Below are 17855 nucleotides of genomic sequence, written 5' to 3'. Positions count from 1 at the left end.
CTTAAGTCAGACAAGTCAGGTCCAGGAGAGGTGAGTTAACGTGGGAAGCTGAAGTAAACCGCGTCTGTGAAAGTCACACTGCCTTGCTGCCTAGTGCCGGCAAAATGCCAGACAGAGAACAGACCCATGGACACGGGGAGAGGGGAGGAGGGAGAGGGTGAGCTGTGTGGAGAGAGTAACAAGGACTCTTACAATACCATGTGCAAAATAGATAGCCAGTGGGACTTTACTGTGTGAAGCAGGGAACTCAAACAGAGGCCCTGTGACAATCTAGAGGGATGCGATGGGGAGAGAGATGGGAGGGAGGTTCAGGGGGAGGGGACATGGGTGTACCTAAAGCTGATTCTTGTTGATGTATGACAGAAAACCACAAAATTCTGTAAAGCAATTATCCTTCAATTAAAAAATAAATAAACGAGAAGAAAATGCCAGCAGGACAGGCCTGAGGCAGAATGGGGCAAAACCTGCCACCCTAGATAGAAAACCCCAGGGAGAGGCGAGAAAGGGAGATTAGAATGCTTAAGTTAAATCAAAACACTTTTTTAAATGTTTATTTTTTATTGAGATACAGTTGATGTACAATGTTATATGTTACAGGTATAAAATATAGTGATTCACAATTTTTGAAGGTTATATTCCATTTAGAATTATTATAAATATTTGCTATATTCCCCACATTGTACAGCGTTGTACAGTTGTGCAGTATATCCTTGTAGCTTATTTTATATGTGATAATTTGTACCTCATAATCCCCTCCTCTTATTTTGCCCCTGCCCTCTTTCCTCTTCCCACTGGTAACCACTCGTTGCTTCTCTATATTTGTGTCTGTTTCCTTTTTGTTATAGTCACTTATTTGTTGTATTTCTTAGATTCCATTTATAGTGATATCATACAGTGTTTGTCTTTCTCTGGCTGACTTACTTCACTTGTCATTGCACCCTCCAAATCCATGCTTATTGCTACAAATGGCAGAAATCTCATTCTTTTTTATGGCTGAGTGGTATTCTGTTATACATATATACATCACATCTTCTTAATCCCTTCATCTGTTGATAAACACTTACATTGTGTCCATATCTTGGTAGTTGTAAAGAATGCTGTTATGAACATTAGGGATGCATGTATCTTTTCAAATTACTGTTGTTTTTTTTTTTTCAGATGTATACCGATGAGTGGAATTGCTGATTCATATATGATAGATCTATTTTCGGTTGTTTGAGAAACCTCCATACTGTTTTCCACAGTGATTGCACCAATTTACTTTCCCACCAACAGTGTACCAGGGTTCCTTTTTTCCCACATCTTCGCCAACATTTGTTGTTTGTATTCTTTTTGATGATTATCATTCTGATAGGTGTGAGGTAATAGCTCATTGTGGTTTTGACTTGTATTTCCCTGGTGATTAACGATGTTAAACATCTTTTCATTTACCTGTTAGCCATCTACATTTCCTCTTTGCAAAAATGTCTGTTCAACTCTTCTACCCATTTTTTAATCAGTTTTTGTTTTTTATGTGGAGTTGTATAAGCTGTTTCTATATGATGAATATTAGCCCCTTATTGGTCACACCACTTGCCAATATTTTCTCCCATTCATTAGGTTGTCTTTTCATTTTATCAGTGGTTTCCTTTGCTATGCAAAAATGTTTAAAATCAGAACAACTATTGAGGTGCAAAAGGCAGATTTGTCAATAGCAAATTGAATTTGCCATTTAAATTAGTAAGAGCAAAATAGGGGAATAGCGATTAGGGAAAGGTAAAGCACTTGCTAAATGAACCGCTAACTCACGGTCCAGATTGTCCCCCAGCATCCCATGCTGCCTCCTGGTCGCCCCCCCAGGAGACTGTTTTATGGTGTGAGAACCCTTGAGGGATGCAGTCGCGTGCAGATGCAAACAGTGGGCTTCAGTGTGAAGCTGGCTTCACCAGCTTAGGCTGTGGCAGCGACGTAAAGCCTGTGTGTGTGAAGCGGTGCCAGAAACAGCCTTTGCAAAACAGCCACTGCAGGCGAGAATTTTATGAGCTCCCCGTATGCAAACTACCATTAGTCACGCATTGATTGATCCACTGCTCCAGGAGCTTCCAAACGCAAAGGCAGCTTCTCAGCACAACCTCCCTGTAACGCTGCCTTTGTCATCCGCACCTTATGTTTTAAAGCTCCTTCATAAGAAGACCTTTTTTAGATTTAAATGTTTAGACCCCTTATGACTGCTGCATCTTGAATAGTGACACTGTGAGGTTTCTGTATGTTTATGCATGCATATGAGTATCTGGATTCAAGACATTTTCATAGCAAAACAAATGTAGTGAATTTATAAATAAGAAGGTGGAAAAACAATGCTACTCTCTTCACATTAGCCACATACTGTGATTAAAGAAGAAACTTGGCCGAGAAATTCACTAGAATTCAACATTACTATGGAATATATAAGAATAGATTTTTTTTTCCTTTCTTTACAACTTGACATTCTTGTTTTAATTAAGTCTTCCTCTGGGAATTATTTGCAATTTTCATAGTTATATGAGATATCAGAACTCAGTTATTGACAATTTTCTGAGGATTTCAGAGCTAGGATATATAAAGTGACAAGGATAGATGTTTTCTATATTCTACCATGTTGGATTTTTTTTCTTCTTTCAAAGAGGAACAGGCAAGAGCTGTGTACCTGTCTAAAGAGGAAGTATCTCTATAAGCTATAGTTTATATCTTGTTTTGCCTTAACATAATAAAATAATGTTTTGCAGAGGAGAGTCTAGAAACAGGGCAAACAACTACTTTATGTTTATTCCATACTTCTTGGTCTTTACTGATCACACAACTGTGGAGGTAGATTGAAAATTTTGTGTTTTTTTTAAATTGAAGTATAGTTGATTTACAATATTATATTAGTTTTCAGGTATACAGCACAGTCATTAAGCATTTTTATAGCTTATCCTCCATTAAAAGTTACTATAAGATAATGGCTATAATCCCCTGTGCTGTACATCTTTGTGGCTTATGTATTTTATGCATTGTAATTTCTATTTCTTAATTTTATGCCCTAATCTTGCCCCTCCCTGCTTCCTGTCTCTATCAGTAACCAGTGTTTTGTTTCCTCTGAGTCTGTTTCTGCTTTGTTATATGCATTCATTTTATTTTTTAGATTGCACATATAAGTGATAACGTATGGTGTGAAAGTCCATGTCTTTCTCTGTCTGATTTACTTCACTCAGCATGATATTCTCTGGGTCCATCCATGTTGCTGAAAATGGCAGAATTTCATTCTTTCTTATGGCTAAGTAATATTCCATTGTGTGTGTGTATTTATGTGTGTGTGTATACACACCAATAGCAACCAGTGTTGCTATGGAAGCAACATAAGTGTTGGGTATAGAAGGTAATACCATACATATAGAGAGAAAGGGGAGAGGGAAAGAGCTATCTTTCTTTTTTTGTAAAGTTTTTGTTTTGTTTTGTTTTTGGGCGCACTGTGAAGCTTGTAAGGTCTTATTTCCCTGACCAGGGATGGAACTCTTGCCCTTGGCAGTGAAAGTGCAGAGTCTTAACCACTAGACTGCTGGGGAGTTCCCAAGAGAAGTCTTTCTAACATGATGAATGAATAAGAGAGGACAACATAAAAGGGTGGTTGAAGGATGCTCGCAAGACCAAAACCTTTTACATGACCTTGCGGGCTACATGATCTGGTCCCTGCCTGCCTCTGGCCTCATCTTGTACTTTTGGACGCCTCAGCTTCTGTCCCGCTCCATACTGCCTCCTCATCTGTGCCTGGCTCCTCATTCATGCTGTCCCCTCTAAGATGCCCTTCCCCTTAACCTCCTAGCCATCTCTTTTCTTTTGTCCTTCAGATTTCAGCGTACCGATATACACTCAAGTCTCCCTGTCATAATTTATAGCATTTATTGCAACATATACATAGATATTTATTTGTGTGGTCATTTGATCTGTATGTGCATACTGATAAGTCCTCTGGTCAGTAAATTGCAAGAAGTTTGGTGCCTTGTCACACAATAGGCATTCAAAAAATATTCACTGAAAACAAGTAAGGATTGTGCAGTGCTTTTGTGATCATTAATGTGGATGCCACTCACCTTGGCACCATATAGCATTCTCATATTTGTTGGTAGTGGCTGCAGTAATCCCCTTGATAGAAAGCATAGCGAGCCAGGTTTTGCTAAAGTGGATAAAGTATCCTGTAGTAATTGCAAATTCTGTGAGCTGAAGGTCAATGAATTCTATTAGGAAAGAAGGAAATGTGCAAAATTTGACTAAGAAATATCTATAGGTCATTAAAAATTGGATATTAGCTTAACCTGTTGAAATCCTTAGCTCTCATGTATGTATTTACACTGGTTTAAATGCTTGATTTTTCAGAAGTGTGTTGGGGAACCTTTTCTGTATTGTGGCTAAGATTGCCATTTCAAAAACACAATGCCCCACATTTTTATATCTCTATGAACATTAATGGAGTTTCACAACATACTTTTGTGAACCACAGTGTGACTGTCTCCACTGTGGAGATAAGAGAAGCTGAGGCATGAAGCTATTTCTGTAAGTTTTCCAAAGATAGGCCCTGAGCTCATGGAGAAGAGAGCGAGAGACAGAGAACTATCTGTGCACTCTCTGAAAACACATGTTGTGTGCATCTGGAGTCCTGGGGATGGGTTGGGGGCAGGGGAGTAGATTGCAAAACCAGAGCTGGCTCTGCATGCTTGCTACTCCAGTCCTAACAGGGAAATCTTTGTAGAAATGTGTATTCAAATAAAGAGGGTATCAAGGTGATTACCAGGATTAACTTTTATGGGTCCAAAATGCCTTGAGTATGCTTGATGGCAAGAAGATAGATTAGTCAGCTTTTCAAGGCTTTTCGAACAGTTTTTTTTTTTTTTTTTTTTCTATCCAGTGAGAGATTCATGGATGAGAAACATTCACAATGTTTGCCTTTCTCTTTTCCTCTCCTTTCCAGATCTATGCAGTTCGATCAGTGGTTCCCAACAAAAGCAATAATGAAATAGTCCTGGTGCTACAGCAGTTTGATTTTAATGTAGATAAAGCAGTGCAGGCCTTTGTGGATGGTGAGTATACATGTCCTGTGAACCTGTAGATGTGAGAACTAAATATTCCATATATTCTGTGTTTTCTTCTTTGAATGCATTGAATACCAATTGTTTACTAATACTTTATTTTTCATAAAAACATGCTAGGCTTTAAAAACACGTCTACATACATTGGTGCTTGCCAGGGTCCTGGCGGTGGTGGGGGATAGGGACTTAGGTTTAATGGGGACAGAGTTTCGGTTTAGGAAAGGAAAACCTCAGGAAATGGATGATGGTGAGAGTTGCCCAACAGTGTGAACGTACTTAGTGCCCCTGACCTGCACAGTTAAATATGGTTAAGATAGTGTGTTTCAGGGGCTTCCCGGGCAGCTCAGCTGGTAAAGAATCCGCCTGCAGTACAGGAGACCCCAGTTCCATTCCTGGGTTGGGATGATCCCCTGGAGAAGGGATAGGCTACCCACTCCAGTATTCTTGGGCTTCCCTAGTGGCTCAGCTGGTCAAGAATCCACCTGCAATGCAGGAGACCTGGGTTCGATCTCTGGGTTGGAAAGATCCCCTGGAGGAGGGCATGGCAACCCACTCCAGTATTCTTGCCTGGATAATCCCATGGACAGAGGCACCTGGTGGGCTAGAGACCACAGGGTCGCAAAGAGTTGGGACATGACTGAGCGACTAAGCTCACAGTATGTTTTATATTATGTGAATTTTACCACAGTAAACAGCATTTAAAAAAACACATCTATGTATTAAGAGCAGAATTTGGAAGTTCTTTTTTCCTCATTGGGAAAAAACAGAAGACAGACTGTAGATGGTTTGCAAAGGATACCTGTTCTAATGCTACTAATTCCACTGTCGACCAGTCTGTTCAATTAGCTATTAAACAATGTCCTTTATTTGATGATGTCCTTGTTAATGGAGGATAATGAACTTCACTCCTGATCTGAAAAGCCTTCTCAACTCTTCAACCAGCATAGTTCTACTTGGCCTTAGGGTTGGAATCCTTGAACTTGATGCTTACATAGTCTGAGAGGACTGATTTGGTCTTTAATATCCTTAGTTTATCATTTTGAGATTTCCTAATTAGTCAGAATATTAGTTCATCTTATCCACCTCTAGAACGTTTTTGCTGTCTAAAAAAATTTTGATTTTTTGGACAGCCCATTTCCAGTGATGTTATAGAATCTAAATTCTCAGGAATGTAGTTATTTAATAAATGTATAACCTACTGTTTTACATTTCCTCTAAATTATGGGAAATTCTCCTAGACAAATTAAACAAATTTCATTTATGAACGAATATCTTATACCTGTTCTTTGATATCATATATCTTCTGTCCTAGCATTAGTTTCTGTTTTGTTAATGAGGACTAACTAAACATAATCTGACCGAAACTTCAGGGACTACCTTTCAGCATATTCCTCCATTTTATACTAGTTTTACTTTCTGTAAAAACTTACTTAATTTCCTGGAAATAGAATAATCTTCCTAAGTTTCTACATATATTATAATTGCATTTCAGGCAAGGTCTTGGAACCAGATAGCACATTCACATTCTGATATCTGCAGTCAGAGTTTAGAGTGCTAATTGAATTAAAAATGATTATCATTCAAAATTGGAGAAGGAAATGGCAACCCACTCCAGTACTCTTGCCTGGAAAATCCCATGGACGGTGGAGCCTGGTAGGCTACAGTCCATGGGGTCGCAAAGAGTCAGACACGACTGAGCGACTAACTCACACACACATCATTCAAAATGGGATTTCCCAGGTGGCGCTAGTGGTAAAGAACCTGCCTGCCAAGGCAGGAGATGCAAGAGACCTGGGTTTGATCCCTGGTTGAGGAAGATCCCCTGGAAGAGGGCATGGCAACTCACTCCAGTATTCTTGCTTGGAGAATCCCACGGACATGGGAGCCTGGTGGGCTACAGTCTACGGGGTCGCAAAGAGTCAGACACGACTAAAGTGACTTAGCACACATGGTTCATAATAGACCTGCAAGGAGACTCACAGTGCGTAACTTTTCTGACTATTTTTCCTGCTTCATGTATGAACATATATGGAATCTTTATTCATAAGAAATACAGAGAATGGGATGCTAATCCAGCTTTGCAACATTTGGTGCAATTTGTCTCACACGAAAAATTGAGAGGTGCACAGCCTGGCTCAGATAAACTGTCTTTTCAGTTTCGTTTGCCAGCATCACTCACGTGTAAAAAAGTTCTAGGAAAGGAAACAGGTTACTATCCCCATGCCTCCCCACCCTCAGTTGGAGTGAGGCCCCCACATTCTCCATCCTGAAAGTTTTTATTACAAAGTGACCCTGATGAGATGCACAGATGCTCAGTAACTGATGAACTGTCATCAAATCCGATTGTATTTAAATAGAGCACCATGCTTGTTCTTGAAATTTTCACCTTGTCAGGATTAAGGTCTCATTTTAAAAAACTCATCGATTGCTGAGATATCATTTTGGATGGGGGTCAATAGGAAAACATGTTTAAAGGCCACTGAAAATCAAAAATAGTCATTAGGAATCACTTCTGAGGCACGTTAAAACACACGTTCTGAGTGGCTTAAAAAGCTCCCAACAGGACTTCCCCGGTGGCTCACTGGTCAGGAATCCTCCTGCCAATGCAGGAGACACGAATTCGATCCCTGATCCAGGAAGATCCCACGTGCCCTGGAGCAACTCCACCCCTGGGCCACCACTGTTGAGCCTGCACCCCAGAGCCGGGGAATGGGCGCTCCGGAGCCCGAGCCCGCGAGCTGCAGCTACTGAAGTCCCCGAGCCCTGGAGCCACCGCATTGAGGAGCCTGCACGCCGCAACTGGGGAGGAGCCCCCACTGGCTGCAACTGGAGAAAAGTCCCTGAGGCAACGAAGACCCAGGGCAGCCAAAAATAAATAGATAAATTAAATTATGTATATTTAAAAAAAAAACTCCAAGAAGTTTTGGTATAATAAAGTTTAATAATAACAGTTTCAAAATTGTCTGTAAACACAGGTTCTTCAGAATTACCCTCTAAAAGCTCATGGTCCAAATGGCAAATCGAATTTATGTCCAAATATAAAAATTAGAGGAATAATTGAATATTACAGTTGAAAGTGGTAAACAACTCACCTCCTTCCTCTGATTTAAAAGAAGAGTCTTTAACATTTTTTAATTTTATTTTATTTGGAATACTGAAGTTGAGCTATAAGTAAGAACTACCCTAATAATTCTTAGCCACGGGTGTGACTTAGGAAGTAACCTAGTGAAAGTGACTTCCTAAAGTTCTTTGAAAGGAAAATACTGGGAAACATTCATTCTCTGGGCAAATTAGAAAAAGATCAGCCTAGTTAATAAAAAGTCTGAATTATAGCTTACTTTTAAATGCAGTCTTACTATTTCAAGTACATGTAACGCAAAAAGCCTTCGAGGGGCATTGAATTGGAAACTCTGAATGGATAGGAATAATTAGTCTTCTTAAACATTAGTCAAAGCAATATGGCCTTCTGCTTATCTAACAGTGACAGTAGACTCAATAATTGGGGCCCTACTAATTTGAAATTTGTTATAAAGACTAGCCTGAAGTTTATCTTTGTTTAGCCAACACACTCATTGTGGAGAACTATTAGTATAATGAAATTGTACGAGAATGCTTAAAATTGTTGAAAGAATACATTTAAGAGCTACTCTTTAGAAATACCTACTTAAATAAGAACAACCGGTCTACTCATTACCAATAACTTGTTGAAATTACCCCCAGCAGTTTGGAGTGAGTGAGCGAGTGAGTGCACGCTAAGTCGCTTCAGCCGTGTCTGACTCTTTGTGACGCTATAAACTAGCCCACCAAGCTCCTCTGTCCGGGGGATTCTCCAGGCAAGAATACTGGAGTGGGTTGCCATGCCCTCCTCCAGGAGATCTCCCTGACCCAGGGATTGAACCCAAGTCTCTAACATCTCCTGCATTAGCAAGTGGGTTCTTTACCACTAGCACCTTGGAGTGAGTGAAGAAACTTAGACTATATGAAGATACTTATTGTAGCTGACCGCTGGTTAAGCATGTCTTTTAAAATATTTTCTAATTTAATCAAGTTAGACTTTTCCTCTGCATCTGCCCGATGCCCCATATGCACATGAAGAGAATTGCAGAACCTGGGACTCAACTTGTTATTTAATGAGCTTCTTTTGTTTCAAAGTGGAACCTTGCAAAGACTGCATTCTGTCCTTATCCACAGTGACATGAGCAAAACTAACATCAGATCATCTGTCCTTCTTGTTACCCTGCAGGTTGTGAACATAATGAGTAAAGGCAGAAAATGAGCAGAAATAGCCAAACAAAAAGTTAGGATGCACATGGTTAATAATATTCAAAATCCCATGTTTGGCCAGAAGATTATAGGTGTTTTGATTCATATATAAAACAGAATAATTTTAATTCTACCTATGGCAATGAAGCTATCAGAAAATTCTCAAGATATATTTCATTTTCTCTAAGACAACATAATGATAAAACAAAGTAAGCTTCATGTAGTGGGGCTTAATATTTCGATAAAACCAAGATCATGCAGTGAATTAAATGAAAATCTGGAAATAAAAAATGAAACTGGCATTTTTATTAAGGTAGGATGTATCAAAACAAATGAAAAAGCCAGAAAAAAAAAAAAATCGCTACCAGGATGGAAAGACAGAGATGAATTTTGTGTGGTGTTTTATTATGTGAATACATGTTGAAGATTCTTTGTCTTTGTCTAGGCAGTGCAATTCAAGTTCTAAAAGAATGGAATATGACAGGAAAAAAGAAGGTAAGATTGATATGGATTGTAAATTAGTAACATCTTCCATCAGAACCTTCATGGTTGTTATCATTTTAACAAGGGTGCCAATTTTGTGCTTCTTTCAAATATGTTAATATGTACACCCAGGAAGCTTCCGGATTCATGACTCTCTTAAATTACAAGCCGCCCTCCCTCCTAATGCCCTTGTTTTCTGTTCAAGTGTTTTCAATCACCAGGTGTGCTTCAGAAGTCCCAGAGTTTTTCTTTTTAAGTATTAAGGCAAGCCCAACCAGAGAATTCAAAGGATTCTAGATGTTAACTTGCCTGAACGTATCCCACAGCACAAAGGAAAACATTAAGAAGCTTTTTAAAGATACTTGAAAAGCTCTAAATATATTTTCACATGTTTTTCCAGCCGAGAGAATCGGTCCAGGGCTGCCCCGAGAAACATTCTTCCTGAGTTCTAATAAGCTAGATTTTTAATAAAGGAAGAGAAAAAGGCCGTGCCTTAAAGCCATAGTAAGTAAGGGGCCTGTTTTCCTTTCTTTCGAACCCTGGCAGACTGACTGCTCCTTGTGAGCAGAGGGGAGATTTTCAGCTGCCGCATACAAGTCACTCTGCTTTCTTGCGTAGTCGCAGCGTCCCGACCTCTGGGCACACGTGCTATGCACACACTGGCCTTCCTGGTCTTGTGGGCGTTGCTGGGTGCTCACTGGCTCCTCTGAGCTGCAGCTTCTTGTTCTAGGCCTGTCATCAGCTTCCTGACTTTGACAAAAAGGCTGCTCCTCTTTCCAAAGTAACTTCCCCAAGGGGATCCCAGTGTATACTCGTCCCCCTGAGGGAAGATCACTGGCCCGAGGACTAGGTTTTAACAAACACACACATGAAAGCAGCATTGATTTCATAAATTCCCAAGATTACTGAAATTACTGGAATGATCCTTTCCTCCTTTTTCTCCTCCTAGCTTCATGGAGAATAGGGAGAATTACGAGGTTTTTTGTTCAACCTTTGTATGCCACCATCTTTGACAATGTCTGCTTATCTTTAATCATAGCTTCCCAGACTTCTGTGTGAAATGAAGACTATTTGCAAGTGATTGAAAGGCAGTATTTATACTTACGTGGAGAAATTTAGATGTGTGGCTTGGGTTTTAAATTTCTCTGATGTGGAAAAACAGAGCAGATGGCAGCTGCAGGCCCAACTCATTACCAAGCCTTCTTCTTAGAGGTTCAGTGGGAAGATGGTCTCCCCAGCCTGGGAGACTCAGGGCTTCTGCGGGAATAGGTGCCCCTGGGCCTTCCCTTCACCTAGTCATTGCACTTCTCTCCCCTGGAGGAGCTCTTCGGCAGAGACATGCTTGTGGTTTCGAAGGAAAAGAAAGGGAATGGGGAGGAGAATCAAGAGAAAATTGTTTCTTCTTATTTCTTTTCCAAACATGTTGCAGAACAAAGCCGGACTGATGTTTAGCTGGTGGGACACCGATGCCGCAGGCAGCCCGGGGTCTGTCCTGACAGGTCCCTTGTCTGTTCTCATTGGCTGAGGCCTGTACCAAGGTCTAAAAAATTTCAATTATCTAAAATTCGGGGTAGGGACTTTCCTGGTGGTTCAATGGTGAAAACTCCACACTTCCACTGCAAGGGGCACAGGTTCAATCCTTCTTCAGGGAACTAAGATCCTATGTACTGCAAGATGTGGCCAATAAATAAATTAATTAAATTACTAAAAGATATAAATAAAAAATGAAATAAAATAAATGGCTGTGTTATTCTGAGCTAAATGTAAGAAAAGTCTTACAGTGCTGTTGAGCTCGCAGCCAGGTATTCCAGCAGCACAGAATTCAGGTGGACCCACATTGGTTTGGCAATGCTTGATTCTGGGACTTCCTGGACAGGGTGGCAGCAGTCCAGGGGTGGCCTGGTTGGAGGGTGCCTTTTCAAAGACCCAACCTGGACTGTGGGGATTTGACTCCACCCCCTCATTTTGCAAGGAGGTGCCGGCCTCTCCTGTTCCCACCCTCCCCCTCAAGTTTCCCTCCTCCCCAGAGGAGCAGACCTCAGAGTCCTCCCTGCCCTCCCTCCCACCAAGGTCTCTGTAAGGAATGAGAGCTCTCCTCCAATAGCACAGTAGCTGAATTCAAGTTCCTCCAGGGTAGTATCCATGAGATTTTTTACTCTATGACCATTCAGATACATAGGCCCTCAATTTGCTCAAATGATAGCTATTTTAAGCCATTTCCTGCTGTGTTTTGCTTGTAAAGGAAACTTTTTGTTTTCTATGTTTATGAGGTAAAAGTTTACACAACTCATTGTGGGGAAGAAGATATTTATAGTAACTTGGGTGGTTAATAAAGACATCGGTCTTTTCACCCATTTTATTTGAAGAGTCAGAAAACAAAAAAAAACCCAAAAGGATAGCGTATCTTATTTTGCTTTCTCGGGTTCACATTCTATTTCAAGGTGCTTGTGAGCTGCATAATATTCATTTCTCATTTGTTTCTCATTCTAGAACAATAAGAGAAAACGAAGCAAGTCCAAGCAGCATCAAGGCAACAAAGATGCTAAAGACAAGGCAGAGAGGCCCGAGGCAGGGTCCATGCAGCCACCACCGCCCCAGATACAAAATGGCCACATCAACGGCTGTGAGAAGGACAGCTCGTCCACTGATTCTGCCAGTGAAAAACCAGCCCTTCCCCCTCGTGAGAAAAAGATCTCAATACTCGAGGAACCTTCAAAGGCACTCCGTGGGGTCACAGGTCAGTTATTCTTAAGTAAAGTTGCTTAGGAAGACATAGAAGAAAAGGGTGGTAGGGGACCCGCTGGGACAGTCACTGAGACTGTTGTTGTTGAAAGGAAAAGATTGTCCTGCAACATTGTCCGTAGATTCAAACGGTCTTCAGGCAGGATGGTAGGGGCTGGGAGGAAAGCAACAGGACCAGAGAAGACATGTCCAATCCAGCCCCGCAAAAGTCAGAGGACTTGTTTAATCTAAAAAGTATAGTTCTAGTCTCTATTGGAATCATCAGGAAAATAGAAATTCCAGCTTAAAGAAATTTTCTTTCTAAAGACACTTTGGCTGGGATAAGGGAGGGATAATTGGTGACCAAAGGAAATGTTATTAAAGGGTAGACCAAATTATTTTATCTCCTGGTATTTTATATCGTGCGATAGAATATAATCTTCCAGGGTGTTAGAATCTGGAATATTCTTTATTTGTGCTACAGCTATATATTCATTACTCAACAACAGGCTGCCTCTTAATCAACCGTATGACCTTAAGGGCATCATTTCATCTCTAGTGTCCCATTTCCTTTCTGTAAAATATGGCAACTGTACAGGGTTCCACTAGACCTGTGATCTTTAATACTATTCGGCCCAAAGCTCCATTTTTATGTCAAATCCTAAAGTAAAATTCATAGATAATATAAATCTACCTAGAAACAGAACATCAATAATATAAAAATATAAGAAGTTCAGAATAGCTAAAATAGAAGGCTTAATAAAATGGTCAGATGTTCATACCCACTTATCATGAATCGCTTTACACTTATACGAAGGGAGACAGTGGTCAACTGGATAACATGAATACTGCTTCTTTATATTCGACATGTGAAGTAAAAACTAAATAAGTATATTTTAATGTAGACGTGGGGTCACTGGGAAAGCAGCTGCTACAAATGCAGACTGACAGTTGCTGATTATCCTTTCAAATACTGTGACTGCCCTTGTGGTTAGCCATGGAATTTTCCAAATGGTGAAAAACTCTTGGTAAAGTTATAAACACCAGAAAGTGCAGTTTGCTCTTAATGTATACAGTAGTTGAACCCTGGAAGTCCGAGTAAATCTTGGAAATCCATAGGAAAACTGTACAAAAAATACTTTGAGTTTATATGTCACGTGTCTGGGAAGATATGAGAAAGTTCAGTTCACTGGGCAGTTCTTCATTGTGTGGGATTCCTGTGATTGTGGGTCATCTAACATCCTGCTCCCAACACCCACCCATACAAAATTATTTAGATAAATTTTTAAAGTTTTTCAAAACACCTCCTAAAATATACCAAAGATGAATAAGACAGGGGCTTAAAAAGCAGAGACATCATTTTTCAGACAAAGATTCGTATAGTCAAAGCTATGGTTTTTCCAGTAGTCATGTATGGATGGGACAGTTGGACCATAAAGAAGGCTGAGTACCGAAGAATTGATGCTTCCGAACTATAGTGTTGGAGAAGACTTTGAGAGTCCCTTGGATTGTAGGCAGATCAAATCAGTCGATCCTAAGGGAAATTAATCCTGAATATTTATTGGAAGGACTGATGCTGAAGCTGAAGCTTCAGTACTTTGGCCACCTGATGTGAAGAGCTGACTAAAACTGGAAAAACCCTGATGCTGGAAAAGATTGAGGGCGGGAGGAGAAGGGGGCACAGAGGATGAGATGGTTGGATGGCATCACTGACTCAATGGACGTGAGTTTGAGCAAACTCTGGGAGATAGTGAAGGACAGGGAGGCCTGGCGTGCTGCAGTCCTTGGGTCACGAAGAGTCGGACATGACTTAGCAACTGAACAACAGCCTACAGGGAGAGTTTAGTCGAGCAGAAGAGAGAGGTGCAAACAGAAAATCACATGGTAACCTGTTCTGAATCAGGGATTACCATGAGGAAGCATGAAGTAACTGACACTGTGTGACACATTAAGAAGTTTTCTAATTGCTCACAAAGCTCTAATTTTCTTCCATAAACATTACCTAACAACACTATTAATACTGCTGTAATTCAGAAAACCCTTACTACACATTGATATCTTACAACAAACAACAAAAATAACCTATTTCTCTTTAGAATCTGGATGTTCCAGTAATCTTTTAATTCAGCTTTTCCTCTGCCTACAATTTTGAGAATGTTTTGATTTATGGTCGGAGCAAGAGAAAGAAATTAAATAATTGAATGGCACATTCCCAACTTTGCCTGTGATTGCTTTCACACAAATTACTTTCAAAATCTAATTACTCAGGTTGATGTTGTGATATCAATCATACATTAAAAGCCCAGCACATATATTTGTTCATTTACTTATAATTTATACCTGCTTCCTAAAACAATTTCAGTAACTCTATCAAGTATATGACATTAGAGCAAATGCAATATTGAAGCGCTTCACTTCACAGTGAAGAGCCGCCTTGAAAGTTAAATACCCAGCAGATGAGTTCTCTGTACAAGGGGGCTTTTGTGAACTCTGTCATGAAACTTTTGGCAAAGAATACTTTATTGCACAAAGAACCATCCCAAGATCCCTTCAGTTTTGTAAGTTTAGCATGAAATCTTTAAGGTATGTCGGTATTATTTGTTAGTAATTAATAAAACAAAGCTATTACTCATGTAAATCTTTCTGTTAAAGAATAAATGATGACAGTGGAAGGTTATCAGAAATTTTTGCAAAAAGAAGAGAATTCTCCTGGCTGGCCATTAACTTCACCAGCAGCTTGTTGTGATCATAAATTTTAAAGTGAGTTTATAGCTAGTTAAGCTTCTTCCCAAAGATAATGAAGATTCATCAGGAGGTTGATGCCAAAACTATCAAATGACTTCTGAAATGCTTTGTTCAATTTTTCAAAAATCCTGAGGTCTCTGCTAAATGTTTTACAGATGAGTGTTAGGTCTTGCGTATTACTGCACCCCATTTTGAGTAGACTTTTGAAACTGGGAAGGATGGGAAAGATCCCTTAATCCCCTCACTGTATAGCTGAGTAAGCCAAGGCCACTGGGGTCAAGAAGCTGAGAAGATCAATGCCCCAGGGGTAACTCTGGTTAGCAAAAGCCTGACTCAAATCCATGCAATTTTATGCATGCATTAGAGAGTTATTACTAAAACCACAGGCTCCATAACTCCTGAAAGATGTATAATTGAAAAATTAGGGAAAAGTAATCATAACAAAACCAGATAATGATATTCTGTACTTGAGTGAGTTCAAAGTATGAGCCGTAAAGAAATCTCCAGTCTGCTGGTGGTGGAGCATTTATCAAGCTTTCCAGTGATGAAACTGGCTCGGGGAAACTTGTCCTGAATGCCCAGTTGGGCAGCAGGCTGTGAACATGTGGAAAGCGTTTTTTTATCTTTTATAACACCTTGACATTCAAGATCTCTCTTTCTAAAGGTTTTAAAAAGGATCATTTGCTGGTAGGGGAAAAGTTAGTTTTAAGATATGTGCAGGTGGTTCCGGGGTGTTAGTGTGACTTCCCACATGAAAAATAGCCACCAAAAGCATCATCCTTTCAGGCTGTAAATATAGTACTGTCGAGTGGGACAATGCTGCATTTCAGCGTATAGCTCTGAAGTTGGGGAGTTTGATTTAAACTTAGTACAAAATTACTTTTTTAAGCCTTGGAGTAGTTTTTTCTGTATTTCAGAATTTTTAATAACCACTCAAATTAGATCTTTTACATAATCCAATCAAGATTATCTGCATCTAAGTACAAAGTCAGACAAGGAGTAGATCAAGATTTATTTTCACAGAAGTAATGCCAAGGGTCACTTTTATTTCTAAGGCTCTATCTGAATGGTTCAAGTGCACTATGACCTTAGGTTTCATTTTTCCCAAATGTGGCTCCTGCTCTATTTTCCTTAAGGGTCAGATTGCTGAAATGTCTATATGCTTATCACTGCGTGGGCTAGAATAGGAATTCAGATTCCTCTGCGGTCCTTCCCCCACTGGACACAATTCCACCCAATAGGAAAGGAGCGGGACTGTGGGCCACCAACTGGCTCCATTGAGATAAGCTTGGGGGCGGGGCTTTTCTTGTCTTCAGCCCCTCTTCCCAGCAGGCTTCCTTTATAGTCTCTCATCTTGTAAAGCATCTCGGGAAGCCAGCTCTTCTGTTGCCCGTTACTTGTTTCTAACAGAAGGCCCCATGCTGTGTTCACTGACCTCCACCATCCGGGCTTCTGCCCCGTGTGGGAGAACGGGGACAGCCTCAGAGTTTTACCTTTGCCATGCAGATTCTGCGGGTGGCGTGCCTTTGGGACAGAACCGCTTTCTTATTCTCTAGGTGAACTGAACCAACTGTGAGAAAAAGGGTCCTGTTATTTTAGAATGTTGGCTGCCTGTCCCTCATTTGTGCTTCGTATAAAAGAGAAGAAAACAACAACAGACCATTTTACAGTATTTTTGTGGTGTTGGGTTCCCTATAAGATTTCCAAGCAGATTTTTTAATGCTGTTGTTGGCCCTAGCTCCAAGATTATCTCCTCTGCTTTTCTAAACCCTATATTGGACCAGAGGATTAGAAAAGATCAACAAGAAGAAAGCAGCTTGCCGAGAACTTTAATAGAAAAGCCAAATGTGTATATTCCAGGATTTCAGCCATTCCAGCCCTCAGATGGAAGCAACATAATATCATTGCTAAGAAACCAGGGCTTTAGCATTAAACGTGTTTGGATTCAAATCTTGGCCTCGTTATTTACTAGGTGTGTGACCCTGGACAAGCTAACCCTTCTGTGTCTCACCTGCAAAATATTCTGCAATTGTGATGAGGAGTAAATGAGATAAAGTGATAAGAACAGTATTTGGCACAGAGTAAACCCTGAAGTCATTTATTTCTCTATCTAGGAAATATCTTAAGCATCTAACATGTGCCAGAATTTTTCTAGAGGAAGTAAACAAAATAAAAAAGTTTTTGCCTTCCTGGAGTTTATGTTCTTTGGTGGGGAGTGGGGAGAAGAGATGCACAGTAAACCAGAATGCCCCAAAATGTTTATGTGAAAGTGTTAGTCGCTCAGTGGTGTCCAACTCTTTGTGACCCTGTGGACTGCAGCCTGCCAGGCTCCTCTGTCCTGGAATTCTCCAGGCAAGAATGCTGGAGTGGGTTGCCATTTCCTTCTCCAGAGGATCTTCTGACCGAGGGATTGTGCCTGGGTCTCCTGCATTGCTGGCTGATTCTTTACCATCTGAGCCACCAGGGAAGTTTAAATGCTTATGGATGATAGTAAATGTTGTGAAGGCAGCAGGTAGGAGAGAGACGGGGGCAGGAAGAAGGGTGTGGGTAGCAGCTTCAGAC

General features: G+C 40.4%; 1 protein-coding gene across 6 annotated transcripts in view; it reads left to right on the top strand.

Annotated features, from left to right (window-relative positions):
* SPATS2L (spermatogenesis associated serine rich 2 like) overlaps positions 1-17855 on the top strand; it is a 184297-nt gene that overhangs the window by 111503 nt on the left and 54939 nt on the right. For all 6 annotated transcript variants that reach the window (XM_061149046.1, XM_061149049.1, XM_061149048.1 and 3 more), the window contains 3 exons: positions 4964-5072; positions 9790-9839; positions 12318-12564. In XM_061149046.1, the coding sequence (XP_061005029.1) occupies positions 4964-5072; positions 9790-9839; positions 12318-12564 (406 nt within the window). The remainder of the gene's footprint in view (positions 1-4963; positions 5073-9789; positions 9840-12317; positions 12565-17855) is intronic.

Source organism: Dama dama, chromosome 8, assembly GCF_033118175.1.
Source record: "Dama dama isolate Ldn47 chromosome 8, ASM3311817v1, whole genome shotgun sequence".
Taxonomy (NCBI): Eukaryota; Metazoa; Chordata; class Mammalia; order Artiodactyla; family Cervidae; genus Dama; species Dama dama.
The sequence above is the reverse complement of the archived record's forward strand: the minus strand, read 5'-3'. Positions and strand labels throughout refer to the sequence as shown.